Raw genomic sequence first — 17,429 nt, 5'->3', positions numbered from 1 at the left:
AATCCGGCTAATATGCGAACTATGTACTGTAGATGGGTGATAGTGTATGACATAGTAAGAACGGCAAGCGTTACCAAAGCGGTCAGATAGTATGATAAACTACAAGACAAAGCAATTTTGATTATTCAACAGGGGGACTACTAGGGAACATTTGTGATTATTCAACAAGGGGGCTTCTAGGGAACAATTTTGATTATTCAACAAGAGGACTTCTAGAAGGCTTCACTATCTTGGCGATTCTGGAACTCGGCACGGGCACGGATGGCCGCGGAAAGGAAGTATCGGCTCGGTCCATTTCAACGTCATTAAGCGCCGCGTTTATTATAAGCTATCTGCCTCGTAGCCTCGGCCTCTCTAGCTTATCACCGCACCATAAATTGCCGCATTTACAAGTCATCCACTCCCTTGACCGACTGTTTATCCATCATTTGTTTTGACAATCACTGTTTCAATATCCTTTGCAATAATGCCTCACACCGCAATCTCCTTCTCGGGGCCTCTCACCCCTGCGATTCTCTCTTCGCATCCGGTTATTACTTGGTACGCGAAATACGCTGCTGAATTTGTCGTCAACAAACACACCACAGCGCCAACCAAGTACTACGCACGGGAAGCCAAGCTAGTGAACACTGACAACTCGACGATTCATGGCGCGCGGGAAATTTGGGATTATTATATCGCCCTCTATGGACAGTTTGAACGATGCAGCCACGAGATGGTTTCGGTCACACTTTTGACCGACGAGCAGACTGGAAAGCACACACTGCACATTGAATGTATCACATCGCTTCATTTGAAAGGAAGCCAAGAGGTAGTGCCGCTTCCTCAGTCGTTCGTGTATGAGATTTCGGAGGCAGAAGCTGGTTACGGATGTGACGGATTGCAGATTTGGGAAATCAGATGTTACTACGACAGGGGATTGTTGCAGAGGGCGGCTGAGAGGTCATAAAAAGGAGACACGCTCAACCACAACAGTCATTTTTGGTGACCCCTTCCACGCCGGCCTGATAAAATATGCCGGGTGGTTTGATCAGCACGATGCGAACATTTTGGGACTAGAAATGGTCAGACAAAACCTCTGTATTCTTAACGCGATGTCATACAGTTCCATTAGCCCACTTTGAAAATGAGTACATTTTGTGGTGATATGCGGCTGGTGTACGTCAGGAGGGTTGACCTGTTTTATTCCCCATCCATTCTGCGAAAGACCTCTGTATGCCCAAGTCTTCAGGGATTTGACTTCATGCAGTTCACCGGGGGACCTCATGGAAGATGAAAGAGACATACCTGCATTGTCTAGGGAATATATTCCTCGTCAGGCAATACCTGGTCTCTTGAATGAGATAGGTTGAAATGCCCTGGCTGTCAGGACCCGCGACAAGAGCAGACCTGTGCGAGGTATTTAAAGGCGCAGGCTTTGCTTACTACTGATAGTCTACCTATGATTGAGCCCTCAAGTCTGCGCGGGCGTTAATTGCAAAACCGATGGGGAAAAAAAGGGAAGTTGATGGGGTAATAAATCGCATCAAAAAATAACCATCTTCATTATTAGCTGAAGCTTGCAAGAAATCCCCTTTGAGTTTCACTAGCTACAATATAGACCTTGTAATTTTTATCTTTCTGTCTACTCCTTTTAGAGCTCTGCTTCTACGAACAGAATCGTTTCTTCCATACTAAGGACAAAGGCTACAGTACTTCCTCCTACCAATCTCAAAACAGTTTGTATTAGAGGAGCGCTTAACTTGAAACGGTAAAACTAACTCGAAGCGGCGATTCACAGGTCCGCCGTTGACAACACCTATCATGGAACTTGTCGCTCTTGGAGAAAGCCAGTCTACAAGGGCCTGATGAACAGCAGTAGACAGAATAATTGAGGACAAATACTGTCTATATGAAGACAAGGAATTCTCCCAACAAGAGAAGTACCATACCTAGCAGAATTAATGGACACATGTTGGGGAAGCCACACAAACGTCACACGCCCCCGGAAAGCGATCCCGTGACCAACCCCGGACTCGAGCGAGCCGAGGGAAAACAACAGCCGATCGCAGACCGCAGCTGCTCTCCCCGATCTCCATCTTCATCTCCAGTTCTCATTCCCATGGCCTCTTATCCTCCTGTCCTCGCCTTATAAACCTTAATCCGCCTTAGTTGACTCCCGTCCCATGATCCTGGGACGCAATGGCTGACGGAATGTCGTTGTCTCACACCCAACTCTCCTCCCCGTCCTCCGCCTCCGCCTCCCCCACGAAGCTTTGCTCCAAGACCTACAAGAAAGCCTCCCAACTTTACCTCACGCGACGCCTGCCGGAATCGCTTGCTATTCTCCAGCCGATTATCACCGTCTCAACACCTCCAGATGAGCAGCTCACCAATGGCGATTGTTCCGCCGCGGTCGCGCCGATCGCCACTGCTCCCAGCACGTGGAGGATCAAGGTGTGGAACCTCTACATCACGCTTCTCAGCGGAATAGTAGACCTCGGCGCAGAAGAGGGCAAGAACCAATTTGGCCAGAGAGAATGGAAAGCGATCGCGACCCAAGTACGCGAAGGCGGCATCTGGGAGACCGTTGTGCAGGTCGGCTATCGGGGCCGGGAAGGTTCCGTGGACGCAGAGGTGGTCTACAACTTGTCAGTGATTGTTTCGAATCTTGTCGGTTTGACCCGCAAAGCAATCGAATGCTAACTAGATTCTCCAGGGCTACTTTAATTCTGAATCACTCTTCCTCCCAGTCGCTCAACCAACAACGTCTCGAGACCTATCTGTCATCCTACGGGCAACCAAACCTAGACCTCGCGGATCGCCTTCGCGATGCATCAGATGGGCTTCAGCAGCACCGCATTTCTGCCGCTAATGGCACTGATACTCCGAAGGACCTGGCCGCTCGCGTACGGATTATCGAGCTGTTCACTCTGCATGTTCTTCCCCGGAACGAAGAATGGGAATATGCTCATGAATTCATTAACCTGAGCGAAGTTCTGGATGAGGAGCGCAAAGAGTTGTTTATTCAAACACTGGAGGGGTTGAAGGAAGAGAAGGAACGAGGAGAAATGCGTGCGGCCGAGCTACAGCGCCAGAAAGACGCCGAACTTGAGCGCCAGCGGGATGACGAGCGTCGGCAAGCGGAGGAAGAAGCAGCCGCAGCTGCACGGACCCAAGCGAATGCCCACAAGCGCAGTACTAGTGATGTCGACTCCGGAATTGAAAAGGGTAGCTCGCGCAGCTCTCACAAGGGCAAGGGATCCAAATCGTCAGAGAAGTCACCAAGCGGTAAATCCAACACAAGAACAGCGCTTTCATCGTCAGGCTCCAAAGGCTCGAAGAAGCAGGTCAAGTCAGAATCTCGGACGGGCCAAACTCGGGCTGTGTCGACCATGCTGCACAATCTGTTCAAGAAAATTATCGAGAGCGTGTCCGGTAACCCGCTCTCAATAGCGCGCACTTTGCTCTTTGTAATTGGTATCCTGATGGCTATGAGCCGGCAGGATGTGCGCGAACGAGTCCGCCGGATTACGGGCTCTGCGTGGCAGAAGGTGAAGAGTACCGTTGGGATGGGTGTGAAGGTGAGCTATATCTGAGATAAATGCTCACCATGTGGATTTCTATTATTGTGCTGCCCTCTAAATTGCATGATTTACATGTGCATTTTATGTCCTGATTTGGATACGGCCCAATTGGCCATCGAGAACTTGATGTGGATACAGTTCCTTCAGCTGTGATTCTTTTCTCTATTTATGTATTTTGTCATAAAGACCGGATTTTCCGCAGGCGTTCCCGAATGGATATGCGTTTGCCTGGGCCACTTCTCTCCTCAAGTTGCAAATATTTTCAAATATTAATATAGGCATCTACGGTCCCCCCTGGGACGGATAGCTCATCGACCAAACAGTCAAGCATCTAGTATAATGGTCATATTTGTTACTTCCTGAATATACAGGTACTTGTGCATGCACAAGGTGGGAAGAGTCTTCGATTGCACGGATAAAAGGAGCCACCGAAAGCAGCCGCAGACGAGCTAGTCCTGCGATCAATTCATACCAGTCATCTCATTCAGTCTTTTGGTGGGGATCTCAATCATCGGCGCTCATTCTCAGTCACGCGAGCATGGCACTCTGCCGGTCTTTCCGTCATATCCACTTCGACCTCATCTGGGTGATTCCCATGCTCCACATCCTGTTTCTCGGCTAATTGAGCATGCCATCGACGGAACAACTGGACAAAGAATTGCGCCACACAAATCTGCTCGGTGGTGTATAACAACACCGGTATTGATGTTTTAGCCTTGGTATACAGGTCAACCGGTGCCCACATCGCATATAACAGTGGCAATCCTAGAGCAGTACTCTTCGCTGGGGAGCAGAAGCAAACTGCGATTGTTTCCTCAGGAGGCATACACTTCAAGACCGATTCAAACCAACGATGATTTAGAAGGAACTTCGGAGGGCGTGAGCTGAAGAACGAAATGACTGTAAGAGCAATATACAGCGCGATGTTGAACAGCACAACGAAGATAATGCTTTGCGCAGAGAGGCTCTGCAGAGCCCCCGTCGCAAAGCAGGAAGAGAAGGTGGTCCTAAGACACCAGTCAGTTCTACGCTCATTTCCAGAGATCCTGCCACGTTTACCACGTGGAGCACCTACCATATCAGCAAGAGCATGCAAACACTTGACAGTTTGGGCAGGCGCGTCTTCTGCATCACCCATGCTGTGCGTTCAGGCCAGGTCCATCGTACCAACTGTCCCACGAACAGAGGAAGCAGCACGCTTAGGCCTAGCTGTTGAAACACATGTTTATACATGCTGCCCAAGCTCCCACCGCCGTATCTCCATATGTCAAACTCAGCTGACTTGGGCAGCAGAGTCACCGTCCAGACCGCCGTGATGAAGGGTCCCAGAACATTGGCCAGCAAGACTTCCACCAGCGCGGCTGCATCGTCACCACCTGCGGCCCTCGTCATGACCACATTTGAGGCAATAGTGGTCGGGATACACGCGGTGAGGATATAACCAGCCAACACGGCGCGATCGATATACCCCGCTGGATCGGCTACCAAAATGATGTGCACCACTGCCAGGACCACTGCTGGGATCAACAGGAAAGATATCACCTGGACCAGAACATGCAGCCGCCAGTTCAGAAACTGTTTGAACAGCTTCTGCCGTGGAATACTGAGTCCAGAGATGAGGAAGATGATGGCGATCACCCCGTACAGCACGGTGTATTCACTTCGAATCACCCCGCCATCTGTCTTAGCAACATCGGGGAAGAAATAGGCTAGGACACAGGCAATCCCCATTCCGATCAGGAGCCACTGGCGCAAGATCATCATCAACACCCGCTTGGCGGCTGCCAGCAACCGGTCTGCAGTTCGGCGGGGCCCCGGGTCTGCGGCGACCGTGGAGTCCTCCATGTTCGCTCTCTAGAAAGACATCAACGCACAAAGCGGGCGTGCTTGGAGTGTCTTAAGCATCTGCATCGGTCTGTCAAGGGCTGTTTGAGCGGTGAGTTCGCGAACGTTGGTGCAGAACTCGCGCAATCGGATTTTGTCCGATGATCGCGGAGTTGATTGCGGCGGTTCTTTCAACCGCAGCGTCGCATCTACAGCATCTACGATCAGTCCAGCAACAGCATCTCGTTATAGGCTTCCAACACAAGCTATACTTCAGAACGATATAGATATACCGAACCCTACGCTCGGTCCGTGCCAAACGGGCTGGAACGCCGAAATCGGGTACCCGACGGGATCAGGCCGAGAGTCGGGGGAGGCCTGGGGCAGCGAAGCGTGTAGCGCACGTGTGGATGATGCAAGTCCAGCGCCTGTCAGGAACCCCTTTCACCCCCTTTCGCCCCCTTTCACTGCTCGGTGCCTGGAGCATGATGAGAGACATCGGGGGTGCTACTGCAGAACTAGAATCCACGGCACGACTCTCTCGACTCCGCCTAAAAAGTGGGTAAAACATTCAACCGCGAGAACCCGGCGAATTCGCCCCGAACGCTTGCATGCCTGCAAGCAGCGACCCCGGACTTTTCGTATCAGATGACATGAGCCACCAAGGTCTCAACCAAACGGGTCAACAGGTTCCAACGGTTCGAGGGTGTCGTACTCCGCGAAAAAGAACCTCGGCTGAGGGGAGCTCGGCAGCGGGTCCGAAATGTCCCGGGCAAGAACCGCTGTTCGAGCGGAACTCGCTGCGATTTGCGGACATTAAGCCTGCGGTTTCCTATCGCTGGTCGCGCAACTCAGCGCCCCGGCCGGGGCACCCCTAGCCGGAGGGAAGCGCTGTTCAAACTGGACTCCGTAGACTGGAAGTAATAGCCATTCTGGCAAGAGGGAAGTGTTCGTACTTGTTTAAGCTCTACCTATGACGTGCCACCGAGAAAATAAAGGCCTGCATGTGAAGTCAGATCAGTGGGCGATCTGGGGGATCCATGGCAGTGCCGTAGCCCGTGCAAAGTCATCCGCCCTCCCGAAGGCCTCGGGATGGGACTGGCGCGCTGGTCGGAACAGAACCACCGCCTCGAAATTATAAGATCACTGAATCGCCTCGGTGATTTTCGTTTTATTTATTCTGTTTCTCCTTGTTGCGCGAGATCCCTCAGTCCCCTGTGTGTGTTGCGCCAAATCCGTGCCAGCGGCAAAGAACTATACGCTTCCGCTCGTCCAGCTCCCTCCGCTTCTCCGTCATAGCTGCCCGCAAGGTTTTGGGAACCGCCACTTGAGCCGAGCTGAATTTCCCCGGGTCGCTTCTTAAGACAGAGAGAGAGAGAGATTCAGATCTTCACTCATTGACTACTCTCGTTACACTGCACTGTGAACACTTCAGCCGAGTTACTGATTACTGTCCCCAACTTCGGCATCGGCTTCTTCCCGGGATTGTATACTTCCGACTCCCTCCGCATTTCGGATTCCCGCAACGTCCAATTGGGCCCAGTCTGTCCGCTGCGGCAATTGATCTCCTTTTTGTTGGTCGCGAAGCCAAAACTTTCTGGGACATCTTTCATCCTGTCCATTGGCTTTGCATGAACTGGCTGCAGTTTGCAAGCTACATCTAATTGTTGGATTGACATCATGTCCGCCAAAAATGTGCAGAACAAGAGGGCCTCGCCCGCGGTAAACCTGATCGGTAGGCCTCACCCTCACTACTGGAGAGCTTGGGAACCGGTGCTAACCTGGGTGCTATAGCGGGTGGTGGTGCCGGTATGATGGAGGCTCTCGTGTGTCACCCTCTGGATACGATTAAGGTCCGAATGCAGCTCTCCCGGAGAGCGACTGCCCCCGGAGTAAGTCCTACCACGCGCGTGATTCCTCAATGCTATCGCTGACCAGCTTGGGGTGGAACAGGTGAAGGCCCGTGGGTTCGTCGCTACAGGTGCAGAGATCGTGCGCAAGGAGACAGCCCTGGGTCTATACAAGGGTTTGGGTGCCGTGCTGGGAGGTATCATCCCCAAGATGGCCATCCGGTTCACCTCCTACGAGTCGTACAAGGCTGCTCTCGCCGATAAGGAGACTGGCAATGTCACCAGCAAGGCCACGTTCCTGGGTAGGTCAACCCCCCAACGCAAAAAGTCTCCCTGTGGGATTGGGATCCATTGGCTCACTCGTTCCTTCTAGCTGGTCTCGCCGCCGGTGTGACCGAAGCCGTTGCCGTCGTCAACCCCATGGAGGTGGTCAAGATTCGTCTCCAAGCCCAACACCACAGTCTGGCCGATCCCCTCGATGCCCCCAAATACCGCAGCGCTCCCCATGCCCTCTTCACCATCATCCGCGAGGAAGGGTTCAGCGTGCTGTACCGCGGCGTGTCCCTCACAGCTCTGCGACAAGGAACCAACCAGGCGGCCAACTTCACCGCATACACTGAGCTCAAGGCCGCGCTCCAGCGGGCCCAGCCCGAGTTCGCCGACGCTCAGCTGCCCTCATACCAAACCACCCTCATCGGTCTCATCTCCGGCGCTGTCGGCCCCTTCTCCAACGCCCCGATCGACACCATCAAGACCCGCCTCCAAAGGACCCGCGCTGAGCCCGGCCAGTCGGCCGTGACTCGCATCGTGGTGATTGCCAAGGACATGTGGAAGACTGAGGGCACCCGCGCCTTCTACAAGGGTATTACCCCCCGTGTGATGCGTGTGGCGCCCGGTCAGGCCGTCACGTTCACCGTGTACGAGTTCCTTAAGGGCAAGCTGGAGAAGTCCAACTGGGCCTTCGTGGGTGGTTCATTTGGGGAGTAAACCGAAAAGGGGAGCCAGAGCTTGTTGGTTGTGGGAAGCATGTGATACCATCTCCGAGCATGGCGTTGCGTTTCCTCGTCTTTTTGTTTGGGTCTTTGCCAGCGTGGGTTTTGGATACCTGCGAGGGACTTCGTTCAGATGCATGCGGGTTCGGAACGGTTCCTGTACATATTTGTTTTCCTTTAGTTCTGTGTATAACCACATTGTTGGATCAGTCTGTTCTGAGATTCGGATGCAGTAGAGTGGGCTGGCTTCCTGTAGATCACCTGTTTCGGGCAAGAGTAGCATGAGACAGAGGGCCAGGCATGCCAGTGGCTAGAATCTCCAGAATCTTGAATCATCAGGTTGACACTTTCTTGACGAAGTTGTCGTGCTCTGTTGGTCTTGTATCGACGACATCTGGCACGGAAGAGCAGATAGAAGGACGGAGTGGCCGCTGAGCACCCACCAGGCCAGCCCCTCCCCCCCTCATTCACCGCTTCCCCTCTCTCCGTAAACAACCACTCGACCAAGCAAGCACAAGGCCCAGGATTGTACACCATCATGCAGTCGGGAATCTCGGGTACGTCCAGGAGACTCCCATCTATTATCCTCCCATTTCATCCCACCCATTGGTGATTTCTTCCAAGTTCTAAGCTAACCACAACGGCCCCAGTCTCCTCGGAGCTTCAGGATGCATTCAGTCGTTTCAGCTCCGATAACTCGATTTTCTGTCTTCCGGTAACCATCACAGGAGAGCGCCTGACTCCGCTCGATTCAATTCCCTTTTCTGGCTCTTCCTCCGGCCCAGATGCATTCTTCGCCTCGCTATCTCAGGTCTCTCCTATCCTACAGCCCAAGACGCCGATCTATCTCCTGCTCCGCCGCCCACTCCCAACCAAGACCACCCTCGTCGCCTTGACCTATATTCCATCCAATGCCCCCGTACGCCCCAAAATGCTGTTTGCCTCGACCCGCTCAACGTTGGTCCGGGAGCTTGGAACCGAGAAGTTCGACGACACGGTGTTCGCCACGGAAGAGGACGAGATTGTAGGCCAGGATGCTTGGCTCGAGCGCGATGGCGATAAGGCTGGTGTTGGCCGTGAAGCCCTCATGGGCGACAAGGAGCGTGAGCTCGAAAAGGTTCGCAGGGCAGAGGCGGAGGCCCGCAGCGGCACGCCGCAGCGAGATATCGGCATCGGAGGCACATTCGGGCCTGGCACGGGATCCGGCATGAGAGTGTCTATGCCGGTTGATGACGCCGCGAAGGCGGCTTTGAAGGAACTGCAAGACGGAGGCCTCGTACAACTGGTATGGAAACTCGCCCTCTTACTTTGCTGGCTACGAGTCTACATGGATTCGACGGGACATGGAGGAAAATGTTTCATTTGCAGAGCTAATGTTGGAATTATGATGCAGACCGTTGATATCCCCACGGAGACGATTACGCTTGCCGACACCCAGTCTGGTGTCCAAGCCGACTCCGTTGCCACCTACATCTCTTCCTCGTCGCCCCGGTATTCCTTCTATCACTATCCCGGCTCGGACGTGGTGGTGTTCGTGTACACTTGTCCCACTGGATCGTCGATTAAGGAGCGCATGCTGCATGCAAGCTCGCGGAGGAATGCCCTCACGATTGCTGAAGGGGAAGGACTCAAGATCACGAAAAAGGTACGGAGTCCCGTGGACCATTTGCAAAGGGAGGTGCTAACGCTCGTGGATGACAGATCGAGGCGTCGGGGCCAGACGAGATCACTGGAGACCGGCTGAGGGAAGAGGTGCACCCGGCACAGGATCAGGGTCCTGCGCGGGGATTTGCTCGCCCTAGACGTCCAGGCCGGTAAATCACGACGATGACGAGACCGTCCCGGGTACACACACACACGTATTTGTAGTGGCGTTATATAGCCTGCCAATCTTGATGAATTGAATCTCGCTCGTCCTTCTTGGTCGGGTGTGTAAATGCCACCTCTCAAGCCATAAGCTTGAAATCTCGTAAGACCCGCGAGGCCCGCGCATACCTCGCCTCCCCCTTGATGCAGAGAAAAGCACCAAGCTGGCCACGGAGGGAGAGGGCGCAAGCCTTGATCAATGATTTCGGAAACTTTTCTTTTGGTAAAATAGATCTGTCCTTGAACTTCCGAGATTGATAATCTTCGGACACCCGTCGCGGTCCTTCTCTAGACGCGTGCATTCGAAGCAGTAGAAGGCGTCGCTGATGCCCTCGCCACCACAGACAACGCACTTGTTCTGGTAGTTGCCAAAGGAGCACTCGTCGCAGATCCGCACTAGGGTAGTCGGGCGCACATAGGAATCGCACACGGGGCATTTGCCGTCGCACTTATCGCAGAGGCGGCCGATGGAGATGCCGGGCTGCTTGCGGCACATAACGAGATCGGGGTGATGGCGAGACATGATGGATGAGAGGATAGAGTTAGGTGAGTGTGAGGTTGAGAGGAGCTCCTGGCCTGAGGAGAAGAGGTGTGGTGAATGGCAAGTACGGAGTAGCTAGAGAGGAAAAGAAGCCGGCAGAAGGACGGGTCCGTGCACGTGCCCCCAGTAATACCCGGCTCTGAGCTACTTGCTCGTGTCCACTGCTGAGTCGAGTCAAGTGTGTCCGGGAATCAGGCTAGATTGCTGATAAATAGGACTGGGTTTCGCTTCTGGAAGTCTCTTTGCCACCGTCAATCACTCATCCGGGGATACCCCCGTCTCTCGGTCCAATATGTCTGAAGGGTACGGCGACTTTTCCGACGCCAGCGTCAACGCGAACCCGCGCTTGAGCTTTTGCGCTGACACTAGACTTTTCTTCATTTGCAGGACCCTCGCATCGGCAGTTGCCGTGCCAGAGCAGGATCATGAACGCCAATCGCCTGAGGTTTCCGCGAAACGAAGACAATCCTCGGTATCGGAGCACGAAACAAAGCGGCGCCGCCTAAGTTCGCAAGGCGATATCTCCCCGCATGCCCAGCGACAGCGGCATTCGCCACCGGCGCCAGCAGCTGAACGAAGGCCTCCCAGGCAAGGCCGCGAAGAGGACCGCAAGCGGGGGCAGCGGCTGTTCGGCGCGCTGCTGGGCACACTCTCGCAGAGCTCCACCTCGGCGGCGCAGAAGCGGCGTGCTGATATTGAGAAGCGGCAGCAGGATAAGCTGAAGTCTCAGGCTGATGAGTATGATGGGCTGAAGAAGCGTCGGAAAGAACGTCGCGCTCTGATTCGGAGGAAAGAGCAGCCATTCTACGAACGGGAGGCTGTATGTTGCTTATCACCGCTTGCTCTTCGCATTACCAAGCATAGCTGACAATGTGCGCTTTACAGCTGCAGACTCGGCATTCGAACTTGACTGCCGCGGCGCATTTCCTGAAGACCCGAGCAGAACCAGTCTTAGTTCGTTACGCCCGCCCTTACCATCTAGATTCAATGGCTAACTCCAGTGTCGTGCAGTTCTATAAGCCGTGGCAGTTACGAGCTGGTGATGAAGCGGTGATACAGGAACAAATCGAGGAAGCCGAAGCGACAGTTATTCGGGAAATTGCCGAATTTGATGCCCGATATCCACCCGAGGCCTTCGTGGTCGAGAAAATAGACCCAATATCGCAGGAATCGGCCGGACCTCAGGGAGACTCAGATGGAGCACAGCAGCAGGCTGAGCTCGCCTCGGCGCAACCCTCGGCCCCAGAGCCTGCGGCAATTGCAAAAGAGCCCGAGGAGACTCAAGTGAAAACAGATGCATATCCTCGTCAAGAGCTAAGCTCTGAGCCCACTAAAACCGACACAGTACCTACCAGCGAGGACGATGCTGCTGATCCGAAGGATGCTCACCGGGGCCACCACGACGATGATGGCGGTGAAATGATGGAAGATAACGAGGATACCGTGATTTACTAGCGATCCGTATATTATTTATTTTATTTCATGATATGACATTAATACCTGCTCATACTGTGACTTTCCTCTCCATCTATTGACATGCTATGCCGTGGGAGCTGCACCTCTCTTCAGCCGAGGTATGCCGATCGCCCAGAGAGGGGCCCTCGGTCTGCCACAACCCGTCAAAGAGGGGTTCTATTGTGAACATTGGATCATGAATCATCTCGCCATCTGATAACTAAGCTAGTTGTCTTTGTTTCTGATTCTTCATCAAGGAAGCTAGCTAGTTCCTTTCATCATTTGATTTTCATCTATACTGTTTTATGTGATGACTGGCGGGTCTAGGCCTGGATATATATCAGTTCCTTACCATATCAGCGCACCGTCATTCTAGCTGAACCAGCCAACTCTAAGCTCACATATTGTTCTTGACGACCACTAAGAGCCAAAGATAATTGTTGCCACGGAGCGCCACCATGCCGGTTGATAAGATCTGTGTCTCTGGTGATGCTCGCATCCAGTACCAATCGGCGACGCTGAACGGCCATAAATACAGTACGTCTGCCTGCCTGAAAACCTTTCAATCCGACCACGAGAACCTGGTAATGGGAAATTTGGGAAAGCCATTGCAGCATCTGACAGCACATTCGTTTTGTACAGGCTATCTCCTCAGTCAACCCCAGTCAGGCAAATATCGAGCTACGATCTTCCTAGTGAGCCGCATACCACCTTTGGGACTTTATTAAAAGCGTCCTCTTTGCTGACTCCGTTACTAGATCCATGGCTTCCCAGACATCTCAATGGGATGGCGCTACCAAATTCCCATGCTGGTTGACTTGGGATTGAGGGTCGTCGCGCCAGACTGCCTCGGCTATGGCCGAACGGTGGGCAAATCGAACTGAGATTCAAGCATTCAGAGAACATAGCTAACGAAGTACTAGGAAGCGCCTGATGACTTCGTATATTATTCGCACAAACGCTGCGCTAACGACATGAAGTTGCTCGCCTCTCATCTCGGGGAATCCAAAATCATCCTAGGCGGTCATGACTGGTAAGACACCGGGCCTCACCACCACGAAACTCACATCGGCTGATGATCACATAAGGGGCGCTGGCCTCGCGTATCGCATTGCCCTCTGGCACCCGGAGCTGATCAGCCACCTCTTCACCGTCTGTGTTCCTTACGCACGACCCCAGCCACAGTATCTGCCACTCGAGGACCTCGTGCGCAATGCTGCCCCGCACTTTGCGTATCAGCTGCAGTTTGCTAGCGGCGACCTTGAGAAGGTTATTCATTCCAAGACAGACATTAGGCAGTTCCTCTGTGCGCTTTACGGTGGGCGCACGGAGAAGGGCGAGGTGGGGTTTGATGCTGAGAAGGGCGTGCTGTTGGATAAGGTGTCAGCTTTGAAGCCGTCGCGGCTATTGAGCGAGGAAGTAAGTTCTTGTGCACGTCTAATTAACAAGGAAAGACATTGATTATATCAAGGAATTGGACTACTATTCGACCGAGTTCTCTAGAAATGGCGTTCATGGACCACGTACGTCATCGCCTATTCTGCTTTTCGATAGATGTCCAGCTAATGGGTGATAGTGAATTGGTACCGAACCCGCAAAGTCAACTATGAAGATGAACTGGCGATTCTCGACCGCAAGATCACCATTCCCGTGCTTTTCATCCAAGCCCTGAAGGACCAAGCTCTCCCGCCTCACCTGGGCAAATCCATGGCTAAGCACCTTCCCAACTTGACCCTGAAACAGGTGAACGCTTCGCACTGGGCGTTGTGGGAAAAGCCCGAGGAGGTAAACACCATCATTTCGACCTGGTTGAAGGATGTCGTGTGTGCGGATGGACGCTCCGGGAAGCTTTAATGGATGTCCATAGGATTCATTTCACATGCTAAGGGTAGCTAGGAGCCATATTTGAGCCGAAATCATCTTTGCGTAAATTTCATTACGAAAATGCACATTGGGATTCATCAGAGCGTAAAAGGGGAACAGAGCGTGTCATCACCGAACATAAGAAAAGAATACCGCGAGAAGCCACTGATTGCAGGCGCTTCACTAGACAGGAAAGCCAGGTTTTGACATGCACGCAGACTTTTTAATACTGGAAGGTTTTGGTATCGATGTGACACCCGACATTTTCAATGCGATCGACAAAGTCTTGGCCCAGGGTTGCCGATGTCACAATACCACCACGCGAGACCTTCTTCACCTTCTCCTCCTCCTTGAGAATGACCATCGCAGCCTCGGCCAAGAGCAGGCCGGTGAGAACGTACATGCTACCCTCGTAAGTAAACTTGCCAAAGACGCGCTTGGGAACAGGGGCTTCTTGATCGGCCGTTGCAACGGCATGGTACTCGAGGCGGTCATTCTTCGAGGCCTCCATAGTAGGACCTTGCCCAGGCGTGAAAACGAACCTGCGAACTAGGGCGCGGATAGGCGGGAGCATCAGCAGCGAGATACCGACGATGAGACCGAGGTGCACGATGACGCCGATGAGAGCGTTACGCACGTGCAGGAACTGGCGGAAGTAGAAGCGCTTGCCGTATAGCTCGGGCATCAGGGTGCTGCTGCGATGCACGATCGTGATGTCCGCGATGCCGGATGGGGCGGTAGTCACAGTGCCCAGGTCCCGGATGGTGCGCGCGCCAAAGAGCTTTGCAAGGATGGAGTCGCCAGGGATATCCTTTGGCGGCGTGGATGCTGCCAGGGAGAAGGGGGTCATGGACTTCATCAGCTCGGAGGAGGGGAGCCAGTCGAAGATGCTCAAGATGGTGTTGAGAGTGCCACCGCTGGCGCCGGAGGACCTGTGCTCCTTTGATCAGAAAATGGGGCATTATTTTGGGGTTGATGGACCTTACTTCATCTCCTTGATGCAGCAGTCGATCTCTTTCGTCTGGGATGCGAGTTCTTCCCGGACGTGCTTGACAAGAGCCCAGGCCAGCATGTCCGCTGGGGCACTCTCGACTCCAACCGAAGGGATGATCTTGTTGTAATCAGCACATGTATCAGTGGGAATACACAACATTCAGCATCCTCACAATTGCGCCGTTGCTCTTTGCCTTCTCGTGGTACTTGTCAATAATTAGCTTGACCCACGGAGTCTCTCCGGTCCTGCCAATGATCAATGAACGTCCCTCACAGCTGTTAGAATACATTGACTTACGCATCCACGTAGTGCGTTCCATGGGTAGCACAAGCTTCGACCACCGGAGTGGAGTACAGGTGGTAGGGGCCAATGCAGTTAATGATGAGCTTAGTCTTCTGCGCCAGCTCGTTCAACTCGGTGGAGTTGAGCTGGACAGCAATGACGTCTATGAAACGGCCCCAGGTCAGCGAAAGCCCAAGGACAGAGGGGCATTAAACTGAAGGGGAAGCTGCTGCTGCTCCATACCTGGCTGGACGCGATCCGAGTTAAGCTGCTTCAGCTCCTCAGCGATAGGCTCGATCTTCTGTGGCGAACGGCCCGCGATAGCCCATTTGAGATCAGTGGGATGGTTTTTCACAATGTGCTCTGCACAAAAACGGCCAGTGTAGCCGGTGGGACCTAAAAGGACCAGGTCATACTGCCTGCTGGAAGCCATGGTGCTGGGCTGGAATGTGCTGTTTGCGCAGATAGTATCTTCGCAGGGGGAGCTCTCGGTATGATCACAAGCTCCTCGGCCCGATGATTTAAGCAGGTTGAGGAAGGTAGAAGGGGATTTGCGGGCAGAGAAAGGATTGCTAAGGATGTTAGGCCGTGCTTAGGGATTCTCGCTAGGTTACACCGCGGAGATAGCTTGCTGGTCAAGCTGGAAATGTCGTCAAGATGTTGATCGAGCTGCGGGAGCTCCCACGTGACCGGATAGTTAAGTCTCGCCGACGGGTGGCTCGTGCTGGATTCATTGGATTTGCACCATAGTGTGGAGGTAGAGGAAGTATACTAGACGTATATGAAATTGAAGGGGGAAACTGCGTAGACAAACTACCTCTGTATTCCATATACTGACATGAGATTATCTGACCCATCTGTACTATACTGTCTGTCCCCCAATCAGTACTGCTCACCACATCAACTGCAGGGCCAAGCACCGAGAGGACCCGCCTTGGCTGATGCAGGATGTGCCCCGTGCATGCACGTGATCACAAATGACATAAGCAGAAAGGAAGGTCACCAACTCACCGCCCTGCCCTCCATTACCTCACCCAGTCAGGTGACCACACTCAGCCAAGGCCCCGAGCCCTAAGCGAGCCCACCCACAACCACTCTTCTAAAGCCGCTTTTCGATCCCTTCGCTATCCATCTTCACGCTCAACAGCCGCCATACAGCCAAGATGACCAAGCGCACCAAGAGTATGTTGAACCTCCTGAATCGATCACTGCCCTTTATCCTTTTAATATCCCGTTGCTAACTTTCCCTCAGAGGTCGGTATCACCGGAAAGTACGGTGTCAGGTATGCTCAACACCCATAACCCTCCCTCGCCCACAACACTCGGACGACCGTGATCACTTCGACGCATCGAACGACTGTGTTTTACCGAACGGGAACCGGCGAACCCGAACCAAAAGACGCGATATTGATCAAGATTTCTCTTTTCAACAGATACGGTGCCTCTCTGCGTAAGCAGGTCAAGAAGGCCGAAGTTTCGCAGCACGCCCGTTACATCTGCACCTTCTGCGGCAAGAACACCGTGAAGCGCAAGGCTGTTGGCATCTGGGAGTGCAAGGGCTGCAACAAGACCGTCGCCGGTGGTGCCTACACCGTCTCGTAAGTCGCATCCGAACCCCAAAAAATCGAGCTCGACTGGGAAGAGGGGATGGGGGTCGAATCGAGATGGAGGCATTGTCGACTCGAGGATGCTGTGATCACAGACGCTGACTGAAGGTACAATTTACAGGACCCCTGCCGCCGCCGCTACCCGCTCGACCATCCGTCGTCTCCGTGAGATCGTTGAGATCTAAGTGCGATGAATATGGTTTCCTTTCTCTTTACGGCTACGTCTGAATACCAAAAATGAAAACTTCGGAATCATAAAAGATTTTGCATCCTCGTTTCCCCACGGACTTCTACGTAAACGGTGGGATTACCCTCCCATGCTGGCCCACAGCCGACAGAATAGTTTCCCACAGACCATTGCATTGCATCATGATGCCGAAATCGATTGCCCCGACCGTCCTGATTCGACCTTCCGTGCCAGCCAACCGCAGTTTTCTTGCAGGGTTCGGCTTACGGGCGTCAACCATTCTATGCAGGCATCGGGCAGTCACTGTAGAAATCGGTCTCCGATCCCAAGCCCCCTACCCTTTTGACTAGCAGCCACCCGACCGCGCACCTTTTTTGACATTATGCACTGTCCATTTTTGCA

General features: G+C 53.2%; 10 protein-coding genes across 10 annotated transcripts; 7 read left to right on the top strand and 3 right to left on the bottom strand.

Moving 5' to 3' along the window:
• Positions 1-466: 466 nt before the first annotated feature.
• Positions 467-949, top strand: N7482_006592 (uncharacterized protein; the record flags this gene model as incomplete). The annotated part of the gene is made up of 1 exon (XM_056688717.1): positions 467-949. One exon carries the CDS (start codon positions 467-469, stop codon positions 947-949), a length of 483 nt encoding a protein of 160 aa, XP_056541146.1.
• Positions 950-2,181: 1,232 nt separating this feature from the next.
• pex26 lies at positions 2,182-3,578 on the top strand (the record flags this gene model as incomplete). Its single annotated transcript, XM_056688716.1, has 2 exons — positions 2,182-2,630; positions 2,699-3,578. The coding sequence occupies 2 exons, from the start codon at positions 2,182-2,184 to the stop codon at positions 3,576-3,578; spliced, it is 1,329 nt and encodes a 442-aa protein (XP_056541145.1).
• Positions 3,579-4,074: 496 nt separating this feature from the next.
• Positions 4,075-5,411, bottom strand: N7482_006590 (uncharacterized protein; the record flags this gene model as incomplete). The annotated part of the gene is made up of 2 exons (XM_056688715.1): positions 4,075-4,573; positions 4,642-5,411. The coding sequence occupies 2 exons, from the start codon at positions 5,409-5,411 to the stop codon at positions 4,075-4,077; spliced, it is 1,269 nt and encodes a 422-aa protein (XP_056541144.1).
• A 1,659-nt stretch (positions 5,412-7,070) lies between these two features.
• Positions 7,071-8,227, top strand: N7482_006589 (putative succinate:fumarate antiporter (Acr1); the record flags this gene model as incomplete). The annotated part of the gene is made up of 4 exons (XM_056688714.1): positions 7,071-7,125; positions 7,185-7,282; positions 7,329-7,542; positions 7,614-8,227. 4 exons carry the CDS (start codon positions 7,071-7,073, stop codon positions 8,225-8,227), a joined length of 981 nt encoding a protein of 326 aa, XP_056541143.1.
• A 543-nt stretch (positions 8,228-8,770) lies between these two features.
• Positions 8,771-10,050, top strand: N7482_006588 (twinfilin; the record flags this gene model as incomplete). The annotated part of the gene is made up of 3 exons (XM_056688713.1): positions 8,771-8,789; positions 8,883-9,877; positions 9,934-10,050. 3 exons carry the CDS (start codon positions 8,771-8,773, stop codon positions 10,048-10,050), a joined length of 1,131 nt encoding a protein of 376 aa, XP_056541142.1.
• A 244-nt stretch (positions 10,051-10,294) lies between these two features.
• On the bottom strand, positions 10,295-10,621 carry N7482_006587 (PHF5 family protein; the record flags this gene model as incomplete). The annotated part of the gene is made up of 1 exon (XM_056688712.1): positions 10,295-10,621. The coding sequence occupies one exon, from the start codon at positions 10,619-10,621 to the stop codon at positions 10,295-10,297; it is 327 nt and encodes a 108-aa protein (XP_056541141.1).
• Positions 10,622-10,931: 310 nt separating this feature from the next.
• On the top strand, positions 10,932-12,094 carry N7482_006586 (pinin family protein; the record flags this gene model as incomplete). Its single annotated transcript, XM_056688711.1, has 2 exons — positions 10,932-11,459; positions 11,525-12,094. 2 exons carry the CDS (start codon positions 10,932-10,934, stop codon positions 12,092-12,094), a joined length of 1,098 nt encoding a protein of 365 aa, XP_056541140.1.
• Positions 12,095-12,552: 458 nt separating this feature from the next.
• N7482_006585 (alpha/beta fold hydrolase) lies at positions 12,553-13,948 on the top strand (the record flags this gene model as incomplete). Its single annotated transcript, XM_056688710.1, has 6 exons — positions 12,553-12,631; positions 12,737-12,789; positions 12,853-12,960; positions 13,018-13,127; positions 13,183-13,513; positions 13,733-13,948. The coding sequence occupies 6 exons, from the start codon at positions 12,553-12,555 to the stop codon at positions 13,946-13,948; spliced, it is 897 nt and encodes a 298-aa protein (XP_056541139.1).
• Positions 13,949-14,180: 232 nt separating this feature from the next.
• On the bottom strand, positions 14,181-15,666 carry N7482_006584 (saccharopine dehydrogenase family protein; the record flags this gene model as incomplete). The annotated part of the gene is made up of 5 exons (XM_056688709.1): positions 14,181-14,889; positions 14,944-15,068; positions 15,124-15,196; positions 15,249-15,396; positions 15,477-15,666. The coding sequence occupies 5 exons, from the start codon at positions 15,664-15,666 to the stop codon at positions 14,181-14,183; spliced, it is 1,245 nt and encodes a 414-aa protein (XP_056541138.1).
• A 730-nt stretch (positions 15,667-16,396) lies between these two features.
• On the top strand, positions 16,397-17,025 carry N7482_006583 (60S ribosomal protein eL43; the record flags this gene model as incomplete). The annotated part of the gene is made up of 4 exons (XM_056688708.1): positions 16,397-16,415; positions 16,486-16,516; positions 16,667-16,831; positions 16,962-17,025. 4 exons carry the CDS (start codon positions 16,397-16,399, stop codon positions 17,023-17,025), a joined length of 279 nt encoding a protein of 92 aa, XP_056541137.1.
• Between the last annotated feature and the right edge of the window lie 404 nt (positions 17,026-17,429).

This window comes from Penicillium canariense, assembly GCF_028826845.1.
Source record: "Penicillium canariense strain IBT 26290 chromosome Unknown utg000004l_segment0_segment0, whole genome shotgun sequence".
Taxonomy (NCBI): domain Eukaryota; kingdom Fungi; phylum Ascomycota; class Eurotiomycetes; order Eurotiales; family Aspergillaceae; genus Penicillium; species Penicillium canariense.
Note: the sequence above shows the minus strand (reverse complement) of the source record. Positions and strands in the feature narration are given on the sequence as shown.